The sequence below is a fragment of the Salvelinus alpinus genome, chromosome 13, assembly GCF_045679555.1.
Source record: "Salvelinus alpinus chromosome 13, SLU_Salpinus.1, whole genome shotgun sequence".
In the NCBI taxonomy this organism is placed as follows: domain Eukaryota; kingdom Metazoa; phylum Chordata; class Actinopteri; order Salmoniformes; family Salmonidae; genus Salvelinus; species Salvelinus alpinus.
This window is the reverse complement of record NC_092098.1, coordinates 35,632,779-35,656,872: the sequence shown is the minus strand read 5'-3', so window position 1 is coordinate 35,656,872 and position 24,094 is coordinate 35,632,779. Positions and strand designations below refer to the sequence as shown.

Below are 24,094 nucleotides of genomic sequence, written 5' to 3'. Positions count from 1 at the left end.
ATTTCTGCTTTTTGTGACTCCTCTCTTTGGCTGGAAAAATGGCTGTGTTTTTCTGTGACTAGGTACTGACCTAACATAATCAGATGGTGTGCTTTCGTCGTAAAGCCTTTTTGAAATCGGACACTGTGGTGGGATTAACAGCAAGTTTCTTTAAAATGGTGTAAAATACTTGTATGTTTGAGGAATTTTAATTATGAGATTTCTGTTGTTTGAATTTGGCGCCCTGCACTTTCACTGGCTGTTGTCAAGTCGACGGGATCTCAGCCGATCTCAGCCGTAAGAAGTTAAGAGAGACTGATGCTCAGACTCAGAGGTCACGTTCACACTCCCCACTCCGATCCCTTGTCTCACGGCTTCTCTCCCCACCAGTCATGCACATCCTCCACAGCCTGTTGGTTCTCCCTCCACTCTAAAGGACAATGTCCGCGGTGCTTAAGATGATACTGCTACAACCTTTAACCCCATCGCCTTGACCCCTCGGGTGTCAACGGAGGCTAATGGCCGTGTGCAGACATCAGGTAGATGTCACCCTCATGTGGGGGAGGGCTCTAAATCTCCTCGCTGACCCAACCGGAACAAATGAAGACGTCAGCTCACTTGCGGAAATTACGGCTTTGAACCAGCCTTTGGGTTAGAAATCATGTAGAGCGTTTGATGAAAGCTGGTGAGTAATGATCAGTTGGGTTTTTCAGAGTTGAAAGAAAATGTGTGTTAAAAGAGCGCAGACTACACACGAACACAACCACACACACGAACGCTTATAGTATGTGTGGGCAAGACAGTCTTTTTTTACTTCAGAGGGAATGTGTGGAAAGGGGTGATCAAGCTTTCGAGAGTCGGCTCTGTCCTAAGCAGTGAAGTTAGTTAACCTTGTCCACAGTGAACTCTCCGCTGCCACTGTAAACCCAGGGCAATGATAGACCTCTCATGGCAACCAATTAGGGGCTGTCATTTTTGTAGAAGTGCCAGGCTTCTGCTTTGATAGATCGTGCACAGTGCAAAGAGGAGGAGAGAGGCAGCCAGGCAAGCAGGCAGGTCAGACTTACAAGCCTAGCTCGCACCACAGGTTCAAGGCTGTGATCGATTGAAAGGCAACCAAGCTATGTTATTTATAAGATCACAAGGCCGTTAGAACCAACTAGTCGCTTAGCCTTTGCCACCGACTGTTGCTCTGTGCCAACCAGGAGAGAAGCTGAGATTTAGGACGACTAGCTAACCTGTCTCTGTAGGAAGTAGTCTGGTTAATTTATCATAGTGCGTGTCGGATGCATGTCTGCTGCAATGTACTGTATGTGTATGTACTCATTAGGAACAGCTTGGTGCTCTCGTCGAATCCAAATACCCCACAGCAAAGGCTAAATAGCAAAGCAGGCTTTCGCTGAAAATAAGTGTTATTTATTTTTATTGAGACAATTGATGCCTTTCAGCGCATTGTCGGTTACGGAGGAGGGTGTGAGGAATTTTAATTGGGATGAGCCTGGACATTTAATATCATGCCTGTCTTGTCTGCAAGGTTTCATGCATGTCCTTGCCTGTGAAATGTTAAACTGAGGTACAGAGACGAGGCATGCCAATATATGAAATATAGTTAAAGGCGGTGCTTATTGAGCCGAATCATAATTGGCAGTCGTCCCTGACGGGAAACCTGGAGCATTTTGGGGTGTTTTTTATTTTATTTTTTATGTGAGCCGCCATCTCCGTGCCACACCGGACCTGGTGACTTTAGAGAAGTCTAATATGTGTTATTTGCAAAGGGCACCTTCATTTGTGTGCGTCGGAACCTCGAAGACGAGGTGATTTTCAGCTGTGAGCTAATCCGACCACAGCACACTCCGAGCAGGCTACCCAGGGCCGCCCAATCAGAACGACTGTCTTCGGTCACACTTGATTTTTAGGCCCCGGCAAATCCAACCGAGTACTCTAATTGTCCATTAATTGTGCGATGATTATTCCATCCATCTCCGATTATTTGCACCCTCCCCTTGGTTAGGTGGTAACAAGGTGACTTTCATGCTTTCCGTGTATGTAATTATAACACAATTACTAGTTTGGTCCAGTGTAAACAGATGTACTGACATGTTATGCTGCTTGAGAGAATATGGAGGAGATGTAAGCGTGGAAGATAGGGCTATGTATGAACTTAATTGTATTCGTCCCATTTGGTTCCTAGAATTGAATGAATGAGGCAGTCGTGTATACAGTATGTATATCCCTATACTGTATCTTTATGAAAACATATACCTGACAGAAACAGAGCTTTATTTTGATTCAAGGTCCCTGAGACACCATTATTATTGTCAAAATGATGATTATTAATATGTTTATCAATTTTATGAATGCCATTGTGTCAATGACTCTACATGTGAAATATTGGCATTCCTTTTTAGATTCAAACAACTACACAAATCTCACACATACAGTACATTCAAATTTCTTTTTGTTGAAAATTGTCTCCTTTTAGCCGTCAAAGCGAGCTTTTTTCATGTTTTTTTTTTTCTTCATTTAACCTTTATTTAACCAGGCAAGTCAGTTAAGAACAAATTCTTATTTTTCGATGATGGCCTACACCGGCACGACGTTGGGCCAATTGTGCACCGCCCTATGGGACTCCGAATCACAGCCAATTGTGGTACAGCCTGGATTTGAACCAGGTTGTCTGTAGTGATGCCTCTAGCACTGAGACGTAGTGCCTTAGACCGCTGCGCCACTCGGGAGCCCAAGGTAATATGCTTCTGTATGGCTCTGTCATGTCCTCTTCTTTACTTAAGTGCTGGGAGTTTATTCTGACTTATAAATGACTTTGAAAGTCTCTTAAATGTTTTTGAAAATGTATAAGAATAAAAAACCCTCTACACGACTTTTGCCCAGAAGTAGTAGTTGTGCGCCTCGGCAATGTCTGACTTTTACCCTCCTTTAGTGCACTAATACATTGGATTAGCTATTTTTATTCGCTGGCAACAGGGAAACAAGAGCTTGTCTCTGATGCCTTGATTTATTGTATTTACATTGGTGCTGTGTAATTCGTTTGTACGATGCAAGCAGAAGCTAGCGCCCCAGTGGCCTGTTTCCGTGTGTGTGTGTGTAGGCGGGGGAGGGGGGTGGGTGGCGGTTGTGAGAGTCAATATGATTCATGCGGGTGCTTCCCTCCTTTGCTGGGCTTTGTGTCCAGCTCAATTAACTGAAGGCTCATACACTCTCCCGCACGCCGGGAGCCCATCAGAGGAACCAACAGCCTATCCCAACAGCTTACAGCCTGTGTGTGTGTGGATGTTTCCTTCCTCACGGTGTCAATTGCTCTGAGCAAGTGAAACCAACTCGGGACAAATCTCCTATTCCCGAAACAAGTGTACCGACGTCTCATTTACCGTCGTCTCATTTAAGCCCCCCCCCCCCCCGAGGCCCAGAGCAAGCAAGTCGACCCTGCCTTTGACCTCCCGGTGACCCCTGCTAGGAGCGGATATAAAACCAGAGATGCAGTGTAGTTCATTCATCTCGAAACACATGGGAAATCCCAGTGTTATTACACAGTAGCATTATAAAGCTAGCTGTGTTTGCTAATTGCAGCTTGTGATTCAATGTGAGAATTATACCAACAAACAACTATTTTTACACTCACATTGGTCTCATTTCTTTTCAATGGAAATTCGCACTGCCACTGGCAAGGTTGTTTCAAATACTGTCATTGCATCATACAAATGGTTCCACCAAAGTTGCAAGCTACAAACATTTCTGTGTTGTAATGAAAGGCTTTGGCCATGACAGTACGGATGATACGCCATTTAGCAGATCCTTTTCTCCAAAGCGACTTACAGTCGTGCATGCATACATTTCACATCTGTGTGATCCTGGGAATCAAACCCACTATCCTGGTGTTGCAAAGGCAGAAGCCGTGTGGGGTTGATTCACCGGTGTGGTTGGAAGAGAATCAATGAACTCCGACTGAACAGAGCTGGGCTGGGGTGTCTGTGTGGAAAGTCCCCCCCATCTCTCTTGTCTTAACTGAGCCCACTACACCATTGTTGTTTTTATATATGTTTTATAATTAGAATGATAATGCAAAGCCAATTAATGTGGTAGGATGTTGTTGGATTTTACATTTCTGAACTGTAGCGTTTACCAGAGTTCACAGTTAAGGCATTCCAGTATGTAAAATTCTAAGAATGGTTGATCAATATTGCCCCTTGCCTGATTTATTGCAGGACCATTGTAGATTGCGACATCCTCAATCAAATGCTTATGTCGAATGTACATATGGTTAATGACCACTTCTCACCCTTATTTTCAAAAATCCTCCATATAATATAATTTATTCAAATTTTTTAGGGGGTGCTGCAGGTAAGAACGACAGCAGTGGTGTAATCTGCCTATCAATAATTGTTTTTGCGACCTGTGGACAGCCAGTGAAAAATGTGCTCTCGCATTTTAAACAATGGTTTTAAATGTCCAAATTCATAATAAAAATGTTTAAAGAGGTTGTGATATTTTGAAGCCAAGCATAAAAATGACTCCCTACACAATTTTCTAAATTAGTAAACTGCACACACACCAAGATTTACCAAGCAGCAACTCTAAACTGGAATTGATTAGCTTGATCTATTATTATCAATACCGTGCACAAATGAATAACTCACATCGATATTCTATAGAAATCAATGGAACTGGGACAATAACCATGGTGACATGTTCCTTTTGCACTTTTCTAAAAGATAAACACAACGAACTTGGGTATACTACATGTACCTGCCGATAGATGAGAACCTGTAGTAGCCATTTATCAACTCATCTCCTTGTGCCACAATGTTTTAAAGAAATCGATTTAGTATCATCTTGATGACTATAAACTTTTATATTAACTTCACCGACGTGATGTAAAAAGGATGTGTACTTCCGCTCAATTTGTGATAGAAAATGCAAGCTTGTGTAAGGTAATTGCACAAACGGTCCACATTAGGGAAATGAGCGCAAAATAAAATAATTGAATATGACAAAATAATTAAACATGTCAATTTAGGATCATAGTATATGTTGCTCACTCACAAGCTGACCAACTCATTGGCTTTGTGGTTAGTGTCCACCCTGAGATTGGAAGGTTGTGAGCTCAATCCCTGTAAGAGTCATACCAAAGACTGTAAAAATATGACCTGATGCATCTCTGCTTGGCACTCAGTATTAAGGAGATAGATTAGAGGTAAAGCCCTGCTAGCGTCCTGTCCAGGCGGTCTACGTGTACATCAAACGCCTCATGCTACAGAAACAGGAGATAGTGCATGAGCCGTTCTGGCTCGTGCAAAGCTAATTTACTCACAAGCTGTAGCAACAATTACATATTTAACCATTTATAGAGTTTTAAAAAGTGCTCTCAAACACAATTTAACTCGGCGCTCTAGGCTAGAGCCTCCACAGTGTCTGTGCAGCAGGCTGAAGTTCAACGTCCCTACAATGAGCCCCATCAGTCCTCCATAACAACAAAAACATAAATAACAGAGTAGGCTAGTAAGTCCTTCATTTTTGGGTCATGTTCAGGTAAATCAATTTGACTAATTTATAATCCAAAAGTTACATTACAATGTTGGACAGGTAACTAGTAACTGTAACAGATTACATTTAGAAAGTAACCTACCCAACCCTGTAAAATGCCACGTTATGCTATGCTAAATCATTTCGCAATGTTGAACCGACTGAACAGATGCAGATTCATGATCAGTGGTGATAGCCTATGGAAGACGTACAAATGGCCTAGCAGTCGCAGGGACGCCATTCTGCAATGACATGTCGACTATTCGAAATACTAATGTGGTCTGGAGGTTCTCCAGGAGTTATACATCTGTTTATTTCTCCTGGGTACATGGATTGTTAATCAATCTAAGCCAACCAAAAATAAATATATAACTTTGTCTCAAAGCAATCAAAGCTGCTTGTGGTAAAATGTAATTTCCAAATAAGCTTACTGTATGTAGCCTCTGATGCTGATATAAAGTCGATTCCCAGGTAATCAAATGCCATTTTACCCAACCCGCCATGTAATTGATTTATATGTTCAATATCAGGTAGTTCCACACGCATTGTTTTTTACATTTACTGTAGTTGTCTTTAACAGGAAATATTGGCATTTTCATTGTGTGCTAATATAGGCACTTACTCTAAGGGTAATGCATTGACATGCGCTTTTGTAAAAACATTCAACTCTATTTAAAAAAAAAAAAAAAAATGAAGGTTAGTTAAGGTCGCTGACGGCATGATGTTTGTTTGAGTTATGTAGTTATTCTTCTTAGCTGTCACCTTGGAGCACTGCCAGATACTCATTTGTGTTGGTACACCAAGAATAATACAGGATTGGCCATGGCGGTGTTCCTTGAAAGTGCATTTAAATCACATCAGCGACCTTTTCTACTTGAGTACTAAAGGTCAGCATTACACTGCCTCTGCATAAACACTGGAGAGAAAAACTATTTCAAAGTGCATCATTTCAAGGTTGAATAAACAATATTTTTTACTTTACTTGCAACAGAGACTCTTAAAATGCCCCTTTCATGCAACAACAACAGGTCTGTGATGTTTAATTTACATAGTGCTGGGGGCGTGTTCAGCAGGGTACTACTTTGTCGACCATTCTGTTGAAATATGTTATATAGAACAGATATGCCTCTCTGGCATGTAGACTAAGGAATCACGTCAGTTCTATTTATGACATTTCTTTCTGCAATGTTTGCCCACTGATAACACAGGTCAAATAATACAGGCCATTTTTTACATTAATTCAATGCTTTTTACAGATGACGGACAAATCCAGTAAGCACAGGTGTCAGATTATTATGTAACTATATTTATGGATGAACATTAATACAAATCCCTCAAATGATCATGACCTCACGTTCGTCATGCACTGAAGTTCATATGACAAGATATAGTGTGTCATTAAAGTGACAGCTACTGATTTGAATATAATGGGGTTGAGCAAGTGGGTACCATTCTTATTCAGAGATGGTACCTGAGTTAAGACTGGTGATAGTCTCATTTAGCTGCACATAGTTACAGTTGTTATGGTGCTCTCGAATAGGAAATCTCTCTTTGGTCGTCGGATGATAATATTTATCGGGATATCATTTAATGGGATACATTTGTGTTGATTTTGTTCAATCTCTAGAGATTGAGTGATCAATGGTAGTGCTCCCTTCCTCTGAATGCTTTCAAATGTATTTATTTTTACACGTTTGAATCACATTTTCTTTGCTTACGGCACATTTATTCCCTTTTTGCTTTCAGTTTTATATGTTTGGTTAGGGATATTACTAATTATAACTCAATACTATTGACATTAAGTTGTCTCCATAGAAAATTAGCTTGTACTGCTACAGGTTAATCAAACACAGAAATATGTGTATTCAAATACCTTAATAGAATACTCTGGTCATAGCAATGTTTCTCCACTGATCTGCAATGACCCAAAAGATATCTGATGTTTAAAGGCCATGGCAATACATCCACATACAGTCTCCTCATTGAAATTCATGAGAATCCTTCAGACTAATAAACTTAATTTAGCGCAACATTTTGTTTGATATTCCCAGTACAGAGCCCTTACATTAACTGCCTGTGGACCTTCCAAAATACATAAAACCAGCAAGAACAGCCTACAGCCAAATATAAAATATGTATGTAATTGGAAACCAACATTTCCATTCTAGCTTTTGTATTTGAAGAGAGTAAGCTATTAGTTTTAAATTTGTATGCAGCCTCTTTGCAGAGCCATCCATACTTTTGAATACACCTCAACCATGCCAAAATGTATCTTCATCTTTTGTAGTACTTAAAACATAAATTATTGTATTCCTTGTGAACTAGCCAATGATGACACGGCATCGTACATTAACCAACTCCATTGAAGCTCGCAGTGAACAAAGAACACTTGCAACCTCTAATTGTGGGGAAGAGAAACGGCATGTCTTTTTATTCGCACAGTGCTTTTGTCAGAGTGCATCAGGAAAGAGGCTAGAAGTTATTTATTCCACTGCTTGATTTTTACTTCCTCCTATGCTGTAGTTGGATCCCTTTCATAGTGCTGAAAGGGTCGACACTTTATTTGGATTAAATTGGTTTGCCTTCTGTGCAACAGTGATAAGAGTGAATAGTGCAGGATGAAATATTTATTCATTCATTTCTTTATTTGTAGGCATTATGGGGACTTGGTGTGGAGGTTGAACACACTGTACTCTATGACGACCTTGCATAGCACATGTTTTCAAAAGCAGGGCCTCTTGCTTAAAGGCCAAGAGCAGTCAACAACGTGATTTTCCTGTGTTTTATTTTTATCTCCACACTGAGGTTGGAATAATACTGTGAAATTGTTTGAAAAGACTGCCTGAAATTTCAGCCTGTTTTGGTGGGATGGAGTTTTTGCCTGCCTGGCGACACCAGGAGGTAAATTAGTTACTAGACCAATAAGAAAAAGAGTTCCAAACCTCTCTGCCAATAGCAGATAATTTTCAGTTTTCCCCTCCCCACTCAGACCACTCCCAGACATTCCTAGGAAAAAATAGGGTTGAGAAATTGCTTGTTGCCTAAAAGCAATTTTGTTTGTTTTTGACAATTTCAATTTAAAACAAAATCACAGCAAGGTACTTAATTGTTATCCAGAAATGATTTGATATTGAGAAACAATCGGTTGCATTGGACCTTTAACGACACAACACCCCCTTAGCAGGCGAGGGCTTTTTGCAAGTCGAGATTCTTTTTACTGTATAATCAATAACATGCCACCTGGGAGGTATATTGTTTGCTCTCAAAAGGCTTTGCAATCTCAGAGGCCCAAGAAAGTGCTACAACTTAAGCGGACCTCTTCCGTATGTCTATTTTATCCTCACATCACCATGTCAATCACAATTTCTTTCCAACACCTTCCTATTCCCTCTCCCCCAGCGCCTCTCAACATGCTGCTGAGTTTCTTTACATTCAAAAGTACCAAGTAGGGTTCTCCAATCTTCTGCCTTGCTCTCCTCAGTTGTGTCTTCTGTAAGGTTTCTGGAGTCTGGAATAAATAAAACGCCTCACTATGGCACTTTGAGCATTGGATGGAAAGACCTGAATATTGAGTAAAAAGTTGACATTTCTATTTTTGAGTCGGACCAGAATGCCCTGGGAGAGTTGCTAATGCACCATGTGGCTTGCTCGACAACCTTGTACTTTTTGCACCTCGCAATGCATCTCCTCTAGGTGTTACTGGCAACAAATCCTTGTAGGCTTTTTGGTTACGTTCACCATGGGACACATTTGTCTCAGTATCAAGGAAAAATCAACTACATTTACCTCAGACCGCTCCCTGGTGATTTTGGAGGTTACCCTTTGTGAAAGAAAGTAATCCAACGGGGCAAAATAAGGCATTAGACGCCATTATGTCTGTCAATGGGTAATTTGGTCAGGGATTGATCAGGAATTCATTAACATCATTTATAGTTTGTAATGAAGAATTAGAAAATGTTTTGTAGAAGAATTTGTCATACTGTGTTGTTGTCAATGGATCCCAAAAAGATGATTCAACAGTTTAAAAAAAGTCTAGTCCTACCTTGAATTACCGTTTGTTGAATTATTAAATTTTCTGTCAAAGATATGGTAGTCTGGGGATTATGTTAAGAGTTGTTGTTCAGGTTAGCAAACGCCTGTATCATGCCAGTTTTAGGCACGTTTTTCAGGACTTGCTCTTAAAATTGAATTTGCTGCCATGTCTTTCTACGTTTTCTTGCCTTTGGGTTGAAACTGCAGCTTCTTTTTGCACTTACGAGTATTTGTGTTAATATAGGTAGGCCCTATGCGTATGACTATGACTTTCCCATATTGGAGAAAGGCCGTGATATCTTGTAAGACTGCTTTTAGCTTTGCTGCCCCATCACCTTGGAACACTTTGCAGAAGGACCTGAAACTGGATCATTTTATTCCAATTTATGATTTTAAGTCAGATTGGAGGGTTTCTTACCACAAATTGCACATGTTTTAAAGCGTGTTTTTTAAAACTCTTGTCTGTACTATGCACAGGTTTTAACTTCCATGTATTTTTATGTTTTAATTTGTGTTTCATGTTGTGTTTACGGTCTTTCTTGGCCAGCGTTCACGTGTAAAATATATGTAAATCTCAATGTGATCTCTAGTTAAATAAAGGATAAATACAAAACCAGCCAAAGAGGTTACAGTGTGTTCTGTTGGATCTCTTCCAGCAAAGTGCCTAAGTAGGGTTGCACATTTTGGGGAATATTCACATGTGTAAACTTTCCGTGGGAATTAACGGGAAACTATGGGAATTAATGGAAATATATGCAAATTAATATTAATACCATTTAAATGTAGATGTTTTTTGTATTGGATATATATACCATATCATATGGAGACAGAAACATAAACATTTTACCTTATCATAACTAGACATAATTGCAAATGATTAATTCCTCACAAAAAAATTAATTGAACTTTAATTAAATGAGTTGACTCTTCACATGGGATGATTTCACTGAACAACAAAAGAAAGGGAATGTTGAATGCTCCCCAATGATCCATCGCATCTCCCAAAAACATTTTAAACATAACTCTGTAAAATGATAGTCTAGAAACTAAAGTTTTGGTTGTCTTCCTCTCAGGCTTCCATGTCTTCTCCCTGGACCTCCTCAATGTACACCTCTTGAACATCATACTCTGAGGCCTCGTCTTCAGTCACTTTCCAACCTTGTTGAGGATGGCTCGTTGTCAGGCTTAAAAAGCCTAAAATTTGCCCGGATGGCCACCAATTTTTCAACCCTTGTATTGGTCACCCAGTTGCGTGCTTTGGTGTGTGTGTTCCCAAACAAGGACCAGTTGCGCTCTGGAGCGGCTGATGTTAGTGATATTTGGAGGATGATGGCGGCAACAGGGGAAAGAGCCTCAGATCCACAAAGTCCCTTCCACCAGGTGGCTGATGAGATATTTTTGCACGACTGCCATATTGCATCTCCATCCCAAAGCCCTTGCTTGGAAGTGTACTTCGCCAGACTGCCAAGAACCTTGCCCTCATCCAGGCCAAGGTTGTGAGACACGGTAGTGATGACACCATAGGCCTTGTTGATCTCTGCACCAGACAGGATGCTCTTGCCATCATACTTGAGGTCCAACATGTACGCTGCGGTGTGTATGGGCTTCAGCAGAAGTCTTCACGCTTTTTGATGTATTTCAGAACTGCAGTTTCCTCTGCTTGGAGCAACAATGAAGTGGGCAGGGCAGTACGGATTTCTTCTCTTACATCTGCAAGCATAGTCTGAGCATCAGACAGGATGGCATTGTCTCCCTCAATCTGTGCAATGGCTACTGCTATAGGTTTCAGGAGTTTCAGGCTGCTTACCACTCTCTCCCAAAGTACATCATCCAGGAGGATCCTCTTGATGGGACTGTCCATATCGGTAGACTGTGATATGGCCATTTCTTGGAGAGACTCCTTCCCCTCCAGGAGACTGTCAAACATGATGACAACACCACCCCAACAGGTGTTGCTGGGCAGCTTCAATGTGGTGCTCGTACTCTTCTCACTTTGCTTGGTGAGGTAGATTGCTGCTATAACTTGATGACCCTTGACATACCTAACCATTTCCTTGGCTCTTTTGTAGAGTTTATCCATTGTTTTCAGTGCCATGATGTCCTTGAGGAGCAGATTCAATGTATGAGCAGCACAGCCAATGGGTGTGATGTGAGGGTAGGACTCCTCCACTTTAGACCAAGCAGCCTTCATGTTTGCAGCATTGTCTGTCACCAGTGCAAATACCGTCTGTGGTCCAAGGTCAATGATGACTGCCTTCAGCTCATATGCAATGTAGAGACCGGTGTGTCTCTTGTCCCTTGTGTCTGTGCCCTTGTAGAATACTGGTTGAGGGGTGGAGATGATGTAGTTAATTATTCCTTGCCCACGAACATTCAACCACCCATCAGAGATGATTGCAATACATTCTGCTTTCTCTATGATTTGTTTTACCTTCACTTGAACTCTGTTGAACTCTGCATCCAGCAAAAGAGTAGATAAAGCACGTCTGGTTGGAGGGGTGTTGCTGGGCGAAGAACATTCAGAAATCTATTCCAATACACATTGTCTGTGAGCATCAGAGGTGAATCAGTTACATACACAGCTCGAGCAAGACATTCATCAGCATTTCTCCATTGAGTCAAAAATGAGCCCCCACTTGTCACAAGCCGGCTCATAGCCTGTGACAAAAATGAGGGGACACGAACAACAGGTATAGGCCAATTAAAAGTGTTCTTTATTATAAACAAAACTATTAACTTTAAACTAAGAAAAAGGAATGAGGTGTGGAAGTATCATAATGTAAGGTGTATGTAAAGTGCATGGATGCGTGAATATGTGTGTGTGAACATGACTGAGTGAAAACTATGCAAAACTACAAAGGAACAAACAAAACAGGATCATACCTGGAGGAGCAGAGAGAGAGAGAGAGAGGTGATTAGTGAAGCAGTTTTATACCCTGAGCCCAGGTGGCTCCAATCACTAACGACCCTCTGCCTGCAGGAGGAACCGCCCCCTGCACTGCAGAGGAGGAGCCGTGACAAATAGTATTATAAATCTTCACTTACCTTTGCTGATCTTCGTCGGAATGCACTCCCAGGACTCCCACTTCCACAATAAATTTTCGTTTTGTTCGGTAATGTTCATCATTTATGTCCAAATAGCAATTTTTTTAGCGTGTTTGGTAAACGAATCCAAAGTCACTAAGCGCGTTCACTAAAAGCAGACGAAATGTCAAAAAGTTCCGTAACAGTCAGTAGAAACATGTCAAACAATCTTTAGAATGTTTTTAACCTAAATCTTGAATAACGTTCCAACCGGAGAATACCATTGACTTCAGATGTGCGATGGAACAGAGCTCCCTCTCATGTGAACGCGCATGGTCAGAGCATGGTCAGGTCATGGTAGACCTGACTAATTCTTGTCTCCTTCGGCCCCACTTCACAGTAGAGGCATCAGACAAGGTTCTACAGACTGTTGGCATCTAGTGGAAGCCGTAGGAAGTGCAAACAGATCCATATCCCACTGTGTATTCAATAGTGGCTGGGTTGAAAATCGACCAACCTCAGATTTCCCACTTCCTGTTTGGATTTCTTCTCAGGGTTTTGCCTGCCATATGAGTTCTGTTATACTCACAGACATCATTCAAACAGTTTTAGAAACTTCAGAGTGTTTTCTATCCAATACTAATAATAATATGCATATATTAGCAACTGGGACTGAGCAGCAGGCAGTTCATTATGGGCACCTCTGGGCACCTTTCATCCCATCTACTCAATACTGCCTCTGCAGCCATAAGAAGTTAACAAAAAATCATGTATGTCATATATATTCACCCCACCCAGTATTGTAATCAAAGCTTACCTGTACAAGTGATGAAAGAGTGCACTGCACATCAATCAATCAAGTTTATTTTATATAGCCCTTCGTACATCAGCTAATATCTCGAAGTGCTGTACAGAAACCCAGCCTAAAACCCCAAACAGCAAGCAATGCAGGTGTAGAAGCACGGTGGCTAGGAAAAACTCCCTAGACAGGCCAAAACCTAGGAAGAAACCTAGAGAGGAACCAGGCTATGTGGGGTGGCCAGTCCTCTTCTGGCTGTGCCGGGTGGAGATTATAACAGAACATGGCCAAGATGTTCAAAATGTCCATAAATGACAAGCATGGTCAAATAATAATCAGGAATAAATGTCAGTTGGCTTTTCATAGCCGATCATTAAGAGTTGAAAACAGCAGGTCTGGGACAGGTAGGGGTTCCATAACCGCAGGCAGAACAGTTGAAACTGGAACAGCAGCAAGGCCAGGTGGACTGGGGACAGCAAGGATGGAAGAATGCATTGTGCATGCAGAGGGTTGCAATTCCTTTTGAATTGGGAATAGTTTAACAAAAATATGCCACAAGACCAATAATTGCTTTATGTCTATCCCACAAAAAAGGTTCACTGTTATAAGCTAACTTTTTTGATGAATTTAAACAAAATTCCCGGGCTTAACTTCCCATGGACAATTTCTGGGAAAAATCTGGAAATTTCCGGCCCTTTGCAACCCTATGCCTAAGGAAAGTCTCAGCTTTCCGTTAATTGGAGTTGCGTGGGCACACATTGTACACACATACACATACACTTGCACTACCTTGTAAGTCTTCTCATGTGACCGTCAAGTCATTATATAACAGTAAGACCTAAAGTTAAAGGCATGGCGCGAATAGTAGTTTGCTAACATTTTCATTAGCTCCTACTATAATTGCATATTATTTAGCATAGTTAGCATAATCAATATAGCAATTTATTGACAGAAGTTAATTTGTCAAAGAACACTGAACACAAATATAAACGCAACATGTAAAGTGTTTGTTTCATGAGCTGAAATTAAAGATCCCTGAAATATTCCATAGGCACAAAAGCTTATTTCTCTCAAATTTTGTTCACAAATTTGTTTACATTCCTGTTAGTGAGCATTTCTCCTTTGCCAAGAAAATCCATCCACCTGGCAGGTGTGACATATATCAAGAAGCTGATTAAACAGCATGATCATTACAGCTTGTGCTGGGGACAATAAAAGGCCACACTAAAATGTGCAGTTTTGTCACACAACACAATGCCGCAGATGTCTCAAGTTGAGGGAGTGTGCAATTGGCATGCTGACTGCAGGAATGTCCAACAAAAAAGCTGTTGCCAGATAATTTAATGTTCATTTCTCTACCATGATCCTCCCCCAGAACTGTTTTACAGAATTTGGCAGTACATCCAACTGGCCTCACAACAGCAGACCACGTGTGTGGCGTGGTGTAGGTGAGCGGTTTGCTGATGTCAACGTTGTGAGCACAGTGCCCTATGGTGGCTGTGGGGTTATGGCATGGGCAGGCATAAGCAACGGACAACGAACACAATTGCTTTTTATTGATGGCAATTTGAATGTACAGAGATGATTTCATCACGGTATAGGCCCATTGTTGTGACATTCATCTGCCGCCATCACCTCATGTTTCAGCATGATGATGCACAGCCCCATGTCGCAAGGATCTTTTCCTGGAAGCTGAAAATGTCTGTTCTTCCATGGCCTGCATACCCACCAGACATGTCCCCATTGAGCATGTTTAGGCTGCTCTGGATTGACATGTACGACAGGGTGTTCCAGTTCCTGCCAATAACCAGCAATTTCGCACAGCCATTGAAGAGGAATGGGACACACGATCAACAGCCTGATCAACTCTATTCGAAGGAGATGTGTCATGCTGCATGAGGCAAATGGTGGTCACACCAGATACTGACTGGTTTTCTAATCCACCCCCCTACCTTTTTTTAAAGGTATCTGTGGCCAACAGTATTCCCAGTCATGTGAAATCCATAGATTAGGGCCTGATGAATTTATTTAAATTGACTGATTTCCTTATACTGTATGAACTGAAACTCAGTGAAATCCTTGAAATTGCTGCATTTTGGATTTTTTTCCCACCTTTATTTAACCAGGTAGGCTAGTTGAGAAGTTCTCATTTACAACTGCGACCTGGCCAAGATAAAGCAAAGCAGTTCGACACATACAACAACACAGAGTTACACATGGAGTAAACAAACATACAGTCAATAATACAGTAGAAAAAGTCTATATACAGTGTGTGCAAAGGAGGTAGGATAAGGGAGTTAAGGCAATAAATAGGCCATGGTGGCAAAGTAATTACAATATAACAATTAAACACTGGAATGGTAGATGTGCAGAAGATTAATGTGCAAGTAGAGATACTGGGGTGCAAAGGAGCAAGATAAATAAACACAGTATGGGGATGAGGTAGTTGGATGGGCTATTTACAGATGTGCTATGTACAGGTGCAGTGATCTGTGAGCTGCTCTGACAGCTAGTGCTTAAAGCTAGTGAGGGAGATATGAGTCTCCAGCTTCAGTGATTTTTGCAGATTGTTCCAGTCATTGGCAGCAGAGAACTGTAAGGAAAGGCGGCCAAAGGAAGAATTGGCTTTGGGGTATACCTGCTGGAGCGCGTGCTACGGGTGGGTGCTGCTATGGTGACCAGTGAGCTGAGATAAGGCGGGGCTTTACCTAGCGGAGACTTGTAGATGACCTGGAGCCAGTGGGTTTGGCGACGAGTATGAAGCGAGGGCCAGCCAACGAGAGCGTACAGGTCGCAGTGGTGGGTAGTATATGGGGCTTTGGTGACAAAACGGATGGCACTGTGATAGACTGCATCCAATTTGTTGAGTAGAATGTTGGAGGTTATTTTGTAAATGACATCGCCGAAGTCGAAGATTGGTAGGATGGTCAGTTTTACCAGGATATGTTTGGCAGCATGAGTGAAGGATGCTTTGTTGCGAAATAGGAAGCTGATTCAAGATTTAATTTTGGATTGGAGATGCTTAATGTGAGCCTGGAAGGAGAGTTTACAGTCTAACCAGACACCTAGGTATTTGTAGTTGTTCACATATTCTAAGTCAGAACCGTCCAGAATAGTGATGCTGGATGCGAGGGCAGGTTCGGGCAGCGATTGGTTGAAGAGCATTCATTTAGTTTCACTTGCATTTAAGAGCAGTTGGAGGCCACGGAAGGAGAGTTGTATGGCATTGAATCTCGTCTGGAGGTTAGTTAACACAGTGTCCAAAGAAGGGCCAGAGGTATACAGAATGGTGTCGTCTGCATAGAGGTGGATCAGAGAACCACCAGCAGCAAGAGCGGCATCATTGATGTATACAGAGAAGAGATTCGGCCAGAGAATTGAACCCTGTGGCACCCCCATAGAGACTGCCAGAGGTCCGGATAACAGGCCCTTAGATTTGACACACTGAACTATCAGAGAAGTAGTTGGAGAACCAGGCGAGGCAATCATTTGAGAAACCAAGGCTGTTGAGTCTGCCGATAAGAATGTGGTGATTGACAGAGTCGAAAGCCTTGGCCATATATGGGCATGTTGCCATGTTCCCAATTTAACCTTTATTTAACTAGGCAAGTCGGTTAAGAACAAATTCGTATTTACCATGACGGCCTACCCATGCCATCCAAAAAGTAATAATTTTGACTCATCTGTCCATAGAACATTCTTCCAAGAGTCTTGATGATCATCCAGGTGCTTTCAGGTGCTATTTGTCAAACTTGAGTCAACTTGTTGGATTAGATAGGTCCCATTTATATCTGGCGAAGAAACAAAAGGAAAAATAACACATTAAGAACCTCATACCAACAGTCAAGCGGGATGCTTTGCTCCCTCAGGACCTGGACGACTTGTCTTTATATAAGGAACCATGAATTCTGCTCTGGTACAGAGAACTGTACAATACAATGTCAGGCCATCCGTCTGTGAGCTGAAGCTTAGCTGGGTCATGCAGCAAGACAATGATCCAAAACATACAATCAAGTAGACATGAAAATGGTTAAAATGCAACACATTAGAAGTTTAGGAATGGCCTACTCAGAGTCCAGACCTAATCCTTTTTGAGATGTTGCGGCAGGACTTGAAACGAGCAGATATCGCTGAGTTTAAACAGTTTTGCATGCAAGGCTGGGCCAAAATACCTCCACAGCGATGTGAGAGATCGATCAACAACTACAGGAAGCATTTGGTTCCAGTCATTGCAGCTAAATGTGGCACAACCAGTTATTGAATGTAAGGGTGCAATACTTTTAAACACTGGGGAATTAGATGTTGCATAACTTTGTAAATTAAATAAATAATTTGTCTTTTTTATTTGTGCTTTTTATTTAACTAGACATGTCAGTTTCAAAACAAATTCTTATTTACAATGACAGCCTACCCCGGCCAAACCCGGACGATGCTGGGCCAATTGTGAAATAAGTATACATTTGTTTCGTTATTTGTAAATGCAGGTTCCCGTTATCTAATATTAGGTTTTGGTTGAAGATCTGATAACATTCAATATCAAAAATATGCAAAAATAGAGAAAATCAGAAAGGAGGCAAATACTTTTTCATGGCACTGTATGCCATCGAGGGAAGGCTGTGAAATCGCAAATGGGGCCTGCTGTGGTCTCTCACCTGCTGTGTTTGATTTGGCAATGTTTTTTTCTTTCTCGTCCTCCAGGTGCCCACAGGGGGACATCGTCACACACACGGCCTGGCTCAACCGGTCGAGTATACTGTACGCCGGCGAGGACAAGTGGTCGGTGGATCCCAGGGTGAGTCTTGTTACACTCAATCAGGAGGAGTTCACCATAAAGATTGAAGATGTGGACATGACCGACGAGGGCCCATACATCTGTGCGGTGCAGACGAGCAGGAGACCGAGGACGACGTCAGTGCACATCCTCATCCAAGGTAAGCCTTAGAATCTAGATACTGTCTGGGCGGGTGTTGTCAAAATAGCTTTTGTCTGATGTGTGTATGTGTGTGTTTCTCTCTCTCTCTCCTATCTCTCTCCCTATTTCTGTGTGTGGACATCTCCCTCTCTGGTGTATTTGGTGGCCTTCATACCCCTCTGAATGAGAACCCGTTATTACCCCATAGAAAGACAAATTAGTCTACTTTCTCTCTCGCTGTGGAAGGGCTGTAAAAATAAATCTATATAAATAAAGGGACAAGAATAGGTAGAACAACACAAGTCTGGGAATGCACTTCACTAAGTCATCCATTATTGTCTGTTTCCATTAGTTGGTGATCTTTACAACTTACAGTAGATTCTATCTAACTTGTGCAAATTGCAGTATGGAAGCATCCATCCTGTGGTGTTCATTCACAGTCTAATCAATTATTCATATAAAGTACTAGCTCTGAGACTTCTTTACCTTGAATACCCCCGTGTGCATGCACAAGAAACTAAATTCCAGGATTGTATTCATTAGGGGAGACATTTGGAAACATTTGAATCCGAAAATGAGCATTTTTTTATTGGACAAGGCCAGGCAGTCCCTCTCTATTTCAGTCTGTTTTCTTCTATTTGGTGCCTAATGAATACGACCCAGAACTTTGCTGTGAACTTCATAATGAGGATTCTCCGGCCGTATGTTCTAATGAAGTGGATAATGGTCTGATTTGAACCCCATCAACGGCATTGCACCTTGGCGATACTGTATTTTTCCTAATCAGCAGATCCTGGGGCAATTTGATTGATGAAGGTGTCATTGCTAAGCACCGGAGCATTAAGGCGGAACAGAGGAGAATAGAGCAGGCTGAGATGCAAGGCCAGTCTGTATGTTCTCTAGAAGCTTGAAATGTATTTTTCTTCCCAGCTCCTTTGATGGCAATTAGATGTAAATACTGCTGTGTGCCATAAAAAGGGAAAATTGTATGATGTAGAATACCGGTGTAGGTGCAAATGAAGGTTATTCTGAGGGTTCGGTTGTGATGTAGAGTGGGAGTTTGAAGACTGTTATATTGGATGTTCTTTGGTGCAATGTTGCTTACACCTAACTAGTCTTCTCAAATCTACACAGGTGCCTAGGGGGTATGGGCTAGGTGTTCTCTGGGGCTAGGGTTTTTCGATAGAGGTAATCATGAATTCTAGAAAGCTCCAGTGGTGTCTCTGCAGTTTCACCATATTTCCTGTAAGGCTATTGCATATATGGAGTAATATTGTGAAGACATCTTTCCTAGTGTTTGTATGTTAGTTGTATGTTAGTTCTGTAGTTTATCTCATCGCTTTATTCTGTCAGGCTCTTGGTCTTCAGCATTGTTAGCTACGCTATGTTTTTTAAAGAGAACAATACGCATTGAATATGACGGAACAAACAGACAAACAAATTCTTTTCAATCTGAATAATTTGAGTCTGGCAACTCAAAGATGTTTAGTGTCCTAGCTCTCACTCAAATGCCTCTGAAAATCTGCACAGCACTTCTTCAAAGTACAAAGAATTGTTCACTCTGTTTAGTTTCTCCCCCTTTTAATTTTTGGCAAAATTAATTACTAGGCTATCGGGTTCGTCCTCACTGTCGAAATGAAAAAGGTCCTTTCTTTGCTGCACATGTACATCATTAGTTACACTAGATTACACTTGGACCCTTCTATTTGAACAAAATGCACAATGAAAAATAGTTTATTCAGAATTGTGCTTTGAATTACTTTAGAGTGTGATGACAACTGCCAACAGAGTGAAACTGCCAGCCCATGACTCAGACAGTAGGAGTAGTTGGCTATTTGGCTAACCCCCTGTGTTATTAACAAAACATACCTTCATAAGTTGATAAAACTGTTAGATGTCTACTTCAGAGAGGGATGCTTGCTACTGTGTGGGGATTAGGATGTGCTTGTTAGACAGAACAGACTTACTTCGCTCACTTTTGGAATAATTGATCAGAGAGACATAGTTGTCATTTTCTTCATCCCAAATGGCACAATATTCCTTATAGTGCACTACTTTTGACCAGAACCCAGGTCAAAAGTAGTGCACTATATACGGTGTCATTTGGGACATTGCCATAGTCATCATAGTCATGGTCTTGTTATGTGGTCTTTCAACATGAATAGTTTGTTTTCTCAAACCTCATGGATCATCTGTCATTGTTGTTTTCAGATCGCTGTGTGCTTTAATTGATTGTGCTCCTATCAGGCAACTGTGTGTGTATTTACATTTGTAAATAGTCAACTCTAATTTAAAGGCAGATCAAAGAGGAACGGCGAGGAAAAGTCACGTTGTGGGAGGGAAGTAATGCCGGGGGTCTCAGCGGGAGCGACGTCCCTGCTTCCTCTAGAAGTGCACTGCACACACCACCTACCTACTGCAGTCACTTCCTCCCTCCACCACTTCCCCATCTCTCTATTTCCCCCAGTCTCCATCATCCATTTCTCCACCTTTCATTTCTTTGCTTTTAGCCACAGTAAATCGTTCTGGCTAAAGCTGTGGAAATATCTGTACTGTTGCCGTAGTAACCGGGCAGGCAGAATAGTGGCTTGATTGAGAGAGCACTGGGACACTTGAACAGAAAGGTCACAGAAACACAATGGCACAGGTCACTGGCACTGCTGCACTAGCATGCCACGGTGGCAATGACGTTTATAGTGCATATTCCCCGTTAACAGGACGGACAGAATTAATGAAATTATTTACCACCTGATTGAAGCCTCTGCTCCAGCTTGCAGCAGGTAATATAAAAAAATGTGTATCTGCGTCCTGTAGGGATGCCAAATGTTCCGCCTGCTGCACCGACCCTATGAATGCTCTAGTCTAGGGTGGCTGGTTAAATTGTGCTTAGGAATGTTTTTGAAATCTCTAAATGGTTAAAGTAGGGAGAAATATATGTGATTATTGAAAAAATCTGAGTTTGCTTAATTTACTATCATCCTAAATTAAGATATTGAATTATTTTGCCATATCTACTTAATGTATATGACGCTACTTTCCAAGATGTGGACACTATGTGACTACATTACACAAGCTGACGTTTTGACCACATCGGATTGGGCGGAATTGCATCCGTTTTACCTCAGATTGGTGATGTTAGTATTAAAGTTTATAGTCAACTCGATGACAAAAGATCAGTTGCATAAAACTGATCAATATCTTTGGTTTTGTTGATTTTGAACACAGCTATCATTTTCTTCTCAAATTGAACGGATATTTCAGAGCGGTGTCTATATAAAAGTTGCTGGCCACACACCAATATATGGTTTTGAATGTCAAACTATCACTTAAATAGCAGCAACCTTTGTCACTGATGATATCCTATGGTGTAAAAAATAGTTTGTTCCCTTTTCCGTGATTACAGCCTCCCAAAATCAACAGCCGCCATTCCAAAATATAGATAGAAGCCTTCTACAAATAACCATCCAACCAACCATGTATAGGTTATTTCAAGTTTCCGTGTGGTCTTTGCATAGTGTTAGTTTAAACAGCGCTACACCCCACACGTTTGCTCCCTGTTCTATTGATTTCAGTGATATCCATGGAAGTGATTGGCAAAAGTTAAGTTACACTTACCGCATTGGCGAGCAACTTCAATCAAAATGCAACACTTCAAAATGTCCTCTAACCAGTGATGTACACATTATTCCCAGATTCTGTGTTTTTTGAGCTGTGTTTAGTTTTAAAAGGATGTCCAACCTTATTTCCCCCCTTTCGCGCAATTCATATCAACGTGATAATTGATAGGATTGATTGACAAATAAGTGTTGCGTTTCTCTTTCTGTTTTGGTGACCCCCCATATCAAAATGCCCCCCAAAAATATCCCGTTTTTGAATTGTAGTTTCAACAGCGCATATCCACCCCTAATTGAAGAGTGATTTTATTACTACTTATTTCCACAAGTAATATGATTGATAGTGTTGCAGATATATGTGTAGATGGTACATTTTGTTTGGATTTTCAATATATTACACCGTTTCTGCATATTGGTTATTGATTTGGACACTTTAAAACTTTAAAAGTGAAAGCATAATTTTTAACTACGATTTTAGGAATATAAATGGACCTTTCAACATTAATTTCCAAAAGTATTGTAATCAGGTAAAAACTGCTGAATGAGTCCAAAAACGTGCTGTGATTTATTTGTTTTGATATACCAGAAATCACCAAAACAGGTTTGCACTGCATACTGTATGTGTGCTTTGAAGCTCACACCTACATACAACACATAATTACCGTGATGTGTACAGTCGTGGCAAAGTTTTGAGAATTACACAAATATTAATTTTCAGTCTGCTGCCTCAGTTTGTATGATGGCAATTTGCATATACTCCAGAATGTTATGAAGAGTGATGAGATGAATTGCAATTAATTGCAAAGTCCCTATTTACCATGCAAATGAACTGAATCACCAAAAAACATTTCCACTGCATTTCAGCCCTGCCACAAAGGACCAGCTGACATCATGTCAGTGATTCTCTCGTTAACACAGGTGTGAGTGTTGATGAGAACAAGGCTGGAGATCACTCTGTCATGCTGATTGACTTCGAAGCTTCAAAAGGAGGGTGGTGCTTGGAATCATTGTTCTTCCTCTGTCAATCATGGTTACCTGCAAGGAAACACGTGCCGTCATCATTACTTTGCACGAAAAGGGCTTCACAGGCACGGATATTGCTTGCCAGTAAGATTGCACCTAAATCAACCATTTATCGGATCATCAAGAACTTCAAGGAGAGCGGTTCAATTGTTGTGAAGAAGGCTTCAGGGCGCCCAAGAAAGTCCAGCAAGCGCCAGGACCGTCTCCTAAAGTTGATTCAGCTGCGGGATCGTGGCACCACCAGTACAGAGCTTGCTCAGGAATGGCAGCAGGCAGGTGTGAGTGCATCTGCACACACAGTGAGGCGAAGTCTTTTGGAGGATGGCCTGGTGTCAAGAAGGGCAGCAAAGAAGCCACTTCTCTCCAGGAAAAACATCAGGAACAGACTGATATTCTGCAAAAGGTACAGGGATTGGTCTGCTGAGGACTGGGGTAAAGTCATTTTCTCTGACGAATCCCCTTTCCGATTGTTTGGGGCATCCGGAAAAAAGCTTGTCTGGAGAAGACAAGGTGAGCGCTACCATCAGTCCTGTGTCATGCCAACAGTAAAGCATCCTGAGACCATTCATGTGTGGGGTTGCTTCTCAGCCAAGGGAGTGGCTCACTCACAATTTTGCCTAAGAACACAGCCATGAATAAAGAATGGTACCAACACATCCTCAGAGAGCAACTTCTCCCAACCATCCAGGAACAGTTTGGTGATGAACAATGCCTTTTCCAGCATGATGGAGCACCTTGCCATAAGGTTAAAGTGATAACTAAGTGGCTCAGGGAACAAAACATCAATATTTTGGGTCCATGGCCAGGAAACTCCCCAGACCTTAATCCCATTGAGAACTTGTGGTCAATCCTTGTGGACAAACAAAACCCCACAAATTCTGACAAACTCCAAGCATTGATTATGCAAGAATGGGCTGCCATCAGTCAGGATGTGGCCCAGAACTTAATTGACAGCATGCCAGGGCGGATTGCAGAGGTCTTGAAAAAGAAGGGTCAACAATGCAAATATTGACTCTTTGCATCAACTTCATGTAACTGTCAATAAAAGCCTTTGACACTTATGAAATGCTTGTAATTATACTTCAGTATTCCATAGTAACATCTGACAAAAATATCTAAAGACACTGAAGCAGCAAACTCTGTGGAAATTAATATTTGTGTCATTCTCAAAAC

General features: G+C 41.4%; 1 protein-coding gene across 8 annotated transcripts in view; it reads left to right on the top strand.

Moving 5' to 3' along the window:
* Positions 1 to 24,094, top strand: part of LOC139537585 (opioid-binding protein/cell adhesion molecule-like) — a 461,731-nt gene that overhangs the window by 381,037 nt on the left and 56,600 nt on the right. For all 8 annotated transcript variants that reach the window (XM_071339063.1, XM_071339066.1, XM_071339065.1 and 5 more), the window contains one exon: positions 18,071 to 18,303. In XM_071339063.1, the coding sequence (XP_071195164.1) occupies positions 18,071 to 18,303 (233 nt within the window). The remainder of the gene's footprint in view (positions 1 to 18,070; positions 18,304 to 24,094) is intronic.